The sequence below is a fragment of the Octodon degus genome, unplaced genomic scaffold (genome assembly GCF_000260255.1).
Source record: "Octodon degus isolate 3935 unplaced genomic scaffold, OctDeg1.0 scaffold00128, whole genome shotgun sequence".
NCBI lineage: Eukaryota > Metazoa > Chordata > Mammalia > Rodentia > Octodontidae > Octodon > Octodon degus.
Window position 1 is genome coordinate 1,803,682 of NW_004524704.1, and position 7,832 is coordinate 1,811,513.

The window sequence follows — 7,832 nt, forward strand, 5'->3', positions numbered from 1 at the left end:
AAAAAAAAAAAAAAAAAAAAAAAAAACTAAATTTACAAGTACAGCTGGGTGAGAGGACACAACTACAAAAACAGATTAGCAGTGGTGATGTGTGGCCTCCTCTTATTATTCTGGGCTTGTACCTCCAACACCTCCATGCAGACAAACCCTGCATGGAGGGACAGCCCTTTTAAAACCTGTGGGCAGAAGAAACATCATGAGTGTTAAAAAAGACAGTTGAAAATAACTATGTGAAGCTATTTATTCAAATGAATAGATCAAGTGACAAAAATACAGACCATTTGTAAAGATATAGAGAATAATAGCAAGAATTCACTATGAGAAATAAATTGACTTGATGAAAGAAAGAAAGAAAGAAAGAAAGAAAGAAAGAAAGAAAGAAAGAAAGAAAGAAAGAAAGAAAACCCTGCAGGAAACCTACGAGCTCCCTATCCTAGTCACCTGCTGTTTTCTTAACATTCTGCAGGGACCCACAGCTGTGTACTATTTAGTCCTGGATGTGCAGGAATCCGACTGCTGGGTGCTGTCTGGGCAACACCTGGATGACTGTGAAGTTGCTTCTAGACGCCCATCTGAGATCGTAAGTCACGCAGGCCCCACCTCCCGCCCCTTAGCGCCTGTGCCTTCCACTCCACTGCTTGCCCTGGGAGCCACAAGCTGGCGCAGGCCCAGAGAGAGTCATTGGCCTATTCACCTAGCGCCCCCGGGCTCCACTCTCCTCAGTGAGAGCAGGCGCATGGAGAAGATGAATTGTGAGGTCACTTCCAGCCCCACGACCTACGAGGCTACGGACCCAGGGAAGGCTGATCCATCAGCAGGAATGGCCCGAAGGACTTGTCGTAGTGAGGAGCAGGATCGTGCTGGCCAAGTTGGTTGTGAGAACCAGACACCGGTTCTCTGCCACAGGGGCCGGGTGCAAGGTTAGAGACTGCAGTAGAACGATATTGAATTGCACCTAAAATGGAGATCTACACACCCAGGAGTCTTAGTACTGTCTCCCTTGAAAATGTTTAGGGTATAGTCATGATCACAACCCACTGACAGTTTCTCCCTCAGTCTCATGAGACGCTTTTGGTGTCAGTAGTGCGCAGCACCCAGAAGCAGACAAGGGAAGTGCGGGTGGGAGGGAGGGCTTAGGGAAGGAAGCCCCACATAGGCTCTCCATGGGTGGAGGAATGTGCGGGTTCCCTTCTGCCAACCTCATCCACAAAGGAAGCCACCGTGCCGAGACTCAAACCCTCTCTTTTACAGGTGATTGGACAATGTAAGGTAATAGCCACGAAATATTCAAATGAATCTTGGGGTCTTAGAGTGAATGACTACAACTGCACCGTCAGTTCAGGTATGCTGTTGCTGATTAATTCCAGATTATGATAAAACTCAGCCTTGATTCCGATGGTGATCTTCACGTAACACCATGACATGCATCAGGAGGGGGCCTTGTCCTCATGGTGTCCACTACAGTCACTTGCCTGAGAATATAAAGAAGATTAAGCTTCCCCTGTTACTGGGTCAGCTCTCTTTAAAGAAATTCTGTGTATAAAGAGGGAAATTCACAGGAAGTAGTGTAATCTCACTGGAGGGATAGGCTCTGGGTTGCAACTTGCGTTTGAATCTCAACGTTATTACCATTTACTAGTGCTGTGGTCTTGGGAGTGAGTTTCTTAACTTCCTTCAGCTTTTCTCTTTTGTCAATTAATAATAGCAATAGTAATAAAAGGGCCAGCCAAATAGCCCAGCGGATTAAAGCACCTGCAAGCAGGCACAGGGACCAGGGCTTCTATCCTTGGGGTGCTTGCAGGCCCCGCCCCCAGGGCACCCTGAGACGACGATTGAGACTGGGCGTGGTGGCACACATCTGTAATCCCAGCTCTTGGGAGGCTGTAAACAGGAGAATCACTACAAGTCTAATCTAGTGGTAAGACCCTGAACACCCTGTAGACCCTTCCCTAAAATACGGAAAAAAAATAAGTAATAGTAATAATACAATTAAAATAGCTCTTAGGATTTTTGTTAGAGCTAAATAAGATAGCCTATGCAGCGTACTAAGCAAAGTAGTTAACACTTAATAAATATTGGCTTCAACATTTAAATGTTGTATAATATCCACAGTGTATGAGGAAGTTATTTGTGTTATCTAGCCTCACACATAGCTGTGAAGGAAAGATCTGGATCCTTTCTATTTTAGAGATAAAGTAACAGACGCTAGAAGAGGTTTGAGGATGTAGCCTTGGGAGCAGAGCCATGTGCAATGAAGACTCGAGTTTTTCCCACCAGTGTTGACTCTAAAGTCCATGCTCTTCTTGTTTACTTTTACATAAAGCATTACCACAGAATCTCTTTTATTATGTTTGTTTGTTTGTTGGATTCGGGGTCTCACTATGCAGTTCAGACTCTTAGTGATCCTCTTGTCTCAGCCTCCCCATTGCTGGGATCACAGGTGTGTGCCACCACATCTGGTTTGGGGGCTGCCATGAGGCTGGCTCAGCATGTGGTACCAGGGATGGAACCTGGGTCCTTACACTTCCCAGACAGGTGCTTAGACTGCTGAGCCATCTCCCCAGCCCCAGAATCCCATTTGCCATTTTAAAATGGCAAATCACAGTACGATTCAGTATAGTCAAAAGCCAAGTAATCTCTATAGATCACTTTCATGAAAGGTTTATTTAATTTTTTTCCTCTCTGGGTGAAACTTTATGTTCAGGGTTCTCTCTCTCTTCCTGGTATAAAGTAAAATAAAGAGTTCTTTTGCACAGTAGCACCAGAGCCAGATGTGAGTGTGCGTTCCTATAATCCCGGCATTAAGGAGGATAGGGCAGAAGCATCTCAAGTTCCAGGCCAACCAAAAGCTAACAAGGAGATCCTATTTCCTAAAAAACCTAAGATAAATAAAGAGAACATCAATACTTCATGTTTTTTGGTGGGATTATGAATAGGGGTCTCCACATAGACATCAGTAGTATCCAAAGGAAAGATCAGAAGTTCTTAAATCCCTCGGCTTCTCCCGCCCTCAATTTGCCCATCTGTTGGGGAAGCCTTTGCTGGTGTGCACTGTTGGGTTCTGACGCTAACACTGCTGTCCCTGACCCCATAACCAAGACCCTGGCATCTCTTCTCTAGTCTCGGCGGCCCTGAGCAATACCAAAGACAGTTCTGTCCTCTTGGATTTCTTCGCGGACACTGAGCTCTACAGGAAACCAGCTGACAAAGCCCTCGACAAGCTCAAAGGCGAGGACAGCGCTTTCGCTTCTTTCAGAGTGGACCACGTAGAACGAGTCGCAAGGGCGGTAAGTCTCCATCAGCGTCCTCTAGAGCCCGAATCCTGGACCGCTGCTGGCTAGCACGGGCCAAGCGAGAGACACGCCCTTGCATCTGCCTTAGTCAACCCGCTGCCTAGTCGCGGCAGCCTTTGCAGCTGTTATGAGAGACGGACGACAGGCCCCACAGAACTGATCTTGCAGGCTTTTTTTTTTTTTAGGGGAGAGGAGGAATGGCTAGCTAGCCAAAAAGAGAAAAAAACCAAAAAGACTGAAGATCTTTTGGGCCGGCGAGATAGCTCCGCGGACTAAGCACCTGCTTTGGAAAGCGCAGGGACCAGGGTTCCACCCCCGGTCCCGTATGTCTGCGCTGCTGCACCCCTCTCCCTGCTCCTGCAGGCACTGAGACAGCTACGGAGACCTGGCATAGTGGCGCATGCCTGTAATCCTAGCGCCAGGGAGGCTGAGAACAGGAGGATCGTTATGAGTCCAAGCTGTGTAGTGAGACCCTGTAACAAATACATAAAAAGAAAAAATGAAGAGGGAAAGATAAGAATATATTAGGGCTATAGGAATTATAAATCATGCAAATTTAGCTAGACATGCCTGTGATCCCAGCAGTCCAGTGGCTGATCACCGTGAGTTTAAGATTAGCTTGGGCTACATATTAAGTAAGAATAAGGACAGGAAAAAAAGGAGGCTCAGAGAAGCAACCTTCCCGCACCCAGCGTGGCTCGGGAGTTAGACGACCGTCGACCTTGTCGTCCCAGGCCTCCAGGAGCTCACACCCGGGTGGAGTGACCATGGACCAGATGCCCGATGTTTGCCTGCATTTTGAAAATGCAAAATTAAATCAAGGATGGTAGAGGGGAGCAGGGGAACAGACTCAGTGCAGCTCCCAGAAAGGACGTTTCAGACACATGTGTGCTGGGGAGTGACAAAACAAGCTCCTGAGGGGGAGTCAGGTCACAGGACGATGGTGCACAATACGCCACTTATGGTCAGAGTTAAATATTGCACACAGGCAAGGTAAGTAGGAAGCCGCTAGAGGAAGAGACGTCCCGCACAGGAGGGCTGCCGGCACAACGACCTTTGTGTGCTGTGCTTGATTCTGTCTGTAGAATGAACTTTTTCCGTGAAATGATATTTTTTGCATTACTTACGGGATGCTTTTTCTCTTCTTCCTCTTGTGTGTGCGCACATGCGCGCGCCACTAGTATTGAACCCATAATCGTTACGCTGAGCTACATTAGTAGCCCATTTTACATTATATTTTGAGATTGTGTCTTGCTAATTTATTAAATTGTTCAGTCTGGGTTTCGCCTCACAACCCTCGTGCCCCAGCTTCCCAGTGTGCTGGAGTTATAGACATGTGCCTCCATGCCTGGGTCGGGTGCTGCGTGTTTCTGCCGGCTCATTTGCAATACACGACCGCGTTCATCGCGGGGAGTTACGCACGATTAGGACAGGGTGGGGTTTCCGTTCTCCCCGCCCCATCCCTCCTAGTCCCCCCCCCCACCTCTTGGTCCCCTTCCCAGTTGCAAAAGACCTGTTTCCTTCTTGCCACTGTCTTTTATTTCACTCTTTAAATGTGATACATTCTTAAAAGTCAGAAGCCATGGGGCAGTAGGACTGCTGCGAGTCCAAGGCCGATCTGGGCGACATCGTGAGTTTGAGGCCAACACGAGCTGCGCAGGGAAACCCTGTGTTAAAAGCGAAAGGCACAAACCGTAAGCAAGATGGCAGATACTGGTGACTGTAATCTTCACAGTGCTTTATATTATATGGGACCGTAGGTGTCTGCTACTTTCCCCCCTCCTTTTTCTATTTCTAAAAATACATGGATCTTTTCTGTTTCAGAGAGGAGGGGAAGAAACCAGTTACCACGTGGATTTCTCCGTGAGGAACTGTTCCGCGTACCATTTCCCCAGAGGCCCTCACGTGAGTACAAGTGTCTGTGAAATTCTGAGCATCATCTGAAGCACCCTTCCTACCAACCGGCGCGCAACTAAGTGCTTCACGTACTTTCGCTTGGTGACAGTCCCACCACCAGACATATGCTTTCTAATCCTTGACTTTCAGGTAGAGAAACTGAAGTGCAGAACTGTTAAATATGATTGTAGAATGCATATGATATATATTTGAATTTAAAACTGAAATTTTTAACCCATTAGGTATTTGGTTCAGGGTCTCACTATGCAGCTTGGACTCGTAATGATCCTCCTGTTTTCAGCCTCCACTGCACTGGGATTACAGATGTGTGCCACCACACCTCCATTCAGTGTACCCAGGAGCAGGGCTGGTATGACATTTTAGTCATTAGGATAAAAGCTTTAGCTAAAACTAATAATGGCTTTAATCAAGGCCTTATACATACTAGGCGCTTTCATGCATCCCACTAAACATGGAGAAGGTAGTTGAAGTCCAACAAGGGAAAGTCTCACAGTTGTTCAAAATTGAGCTAAGATTAAAATCCTTCTCACGGCAGGGTGTGGTGGTGCTTGTCTGTAATCTCAGCATTCCAGAGGCTGAGGTAAGAGGATTATTGCAAGTTCAAGACCATTCTGGGCTACAAAGGAGCTCAAGACCAGTCTGAACTGCATAGTGAGAGTTTGACTCAAAAAGACAAAAAAAAAAAAAAAAATCCTGCTCATGCCTTCTCCTAACCATCTACACCCTGACCGGCATGCCTACTGGAGGATCTTATTAGTGTTGTTTGGCATGTGCATGGAGACATACAGCTTTCAGAATACCTCCATCAGTATCACGGACTGGCAGGATTCTCCTGACAACACTGCTGAGCAGAGGTGTCTGCCTCCATCTCCCCAGAAAAGGGAGCCCTAAAATTTTAGCCACAAACCTAAAGGCAGTTTGCTAGCTTAGGACATGGGTCAAATTCTGATTCCAAGCTGGAATTTTTCTAAGGCTTCTTCTTGGCCAAAAGAAAGGAGGCACTCAACATCTTATCTGACTGTCCATGTTTTTAAGCTGAACAAGTTCTAGATTCCTGTTTAGCAGCTGCTGCAAAAGACCTCCCTTTCCCCCTCCTCATCCCCAGCAAAGTCTTAAGTGCCCTGTTTGGGTAGCACAAAGTCAATCAGGAGCTGGGAGGGCTGGAGGGAGAGAAGGCTGCGAAGGACTGAAGGATTTCAATCTTAGCTCAATGTTTTGTTTGTTTGTTTTTTTTTTTTTTTTTTTTTTTTTGGTGGAACCGGGGATTGAACTCCGGTCCTTGTGCTTGCCAGGGAAGCACTTATTCCACTGAACCATCTCCCCGGCCCCTCAATCTTAGCTCAATGTTGAACATCCGTAAGACCTTCCCTTGCTGAACCTCCTCTGTGTTGAGTGGGAGAAACGAGATCGCTAAGTGATCTACAGACTTATTCCCTTACCTAAGTCCTCTCACAGTCTACAGGGAGAAGGTTTTAGGCTCAGTTTGCAAGGAGCAAGTTTTGGAACGTGTAAGTTATCTAAACTCACAACATAGTAAATGGTGGAGCTGTGATCACTGTAGGTGTGTATGATCACAGAGTTGTATTCAAGAGCCTAAAGGCTTAACAGTCTTCTGGCAGTTGAAAGTTATACAAATCCATCTTCTGCACCATTCACCACTCAATGTAGGCAGAGGAAACTCGTGTGTTCAGTGAAGACGCGTTGGCCTGAAGGCAAAGCAGGAGTGATGCCTGCCCCACCCCATGTGGGGAAGCCCAGTGTTGGTGACTGCTCATGGGTCAGAGCCATAGAAACTTGCAAAGAACTCTCTGGAACTGTACTTCCCCAGGTCTTGCCCAGGAAACATTGGTACCTCCCTGATGGGGATGTCTGATGATATCTGACAATATTTTTCCATAGCTCGCCTTTCTAAAGCTTCCTTCCCTGAAGGCCTGGATGTTTACAACTCTGGCTGAGAAACTTTATGAGTGTGCATGCACACAAATGTACACACACGCACAGCCTACATGCAACTCATCTACATGCTTCTTTCTTCCTTGTAGCTCTTTGGATTCTGTAGAGCAGATTTGTACTATGACATAGAAGCTGCTGACTTGGAAAGCCCGAAAAACCTTAAAGTAAACTGTGAAGTCTTTAACTTTGAGGTGAGTTGCTGAGTGAGGAATGTTTTCATACATAGTGTATTCTTAAGGCTGTGTGTGTGTGTGTGTGTGTGTGTGTGTGTGTGTGTGTTTAAGGGATGGAGAAAAGATACAGACAGAGCAGATGTCTGGGAAAAGGAGTGAAATTTCTGGTATGCTGCAAAAAGTATAAAATATTTCCAAGAACTGGGGAGAGGTAACATTTAGAAGAAACGTAAAATCGCAAAATGTTCAATCACCCTTGAATGAATTTGAAGATGCTTATTATACTTAAGGCTCCGATGCTGATGTTCAGTAATTCTGAACTTGTCATTAAACATAGAGTCAAAGGGGAATAAATGAGTCTTAAATGTATCATGTACAGTAGGTATAGCTAGAGATTTCATGAACAAAACCCAGACTGCACCGGAGACACTTCATAGAATCAACTGGGATCTCATTTTTTAACAATGTATTTGATACAGGGTCTTACTACACAGCT

The 7,832-nt window shown here is 46.0% G+C and overlaps 1 protein-coding gene across 1 annotated transcript in view; it reads left to right on the forward strand.

Moving 5' to 3' along the window:
• Positions 1-7,832, forward strand: part of Hrg (histidine rich glycoprotein) — a 23,706-nt gene that overhangs the window by 12,636 nt on the left and 3,238 nt on the right. Inside the window, exon 6 of the mRNA XM_004640920.2 lies at positions 7,253-7,354. Coding sequence (XP_004640977.2) covers positions 7,253-7,354 — 102 coding nt within the window. The remainder of the gene's footprint in view (positions 1-7,252; positions 7,355-7,832) is intronic.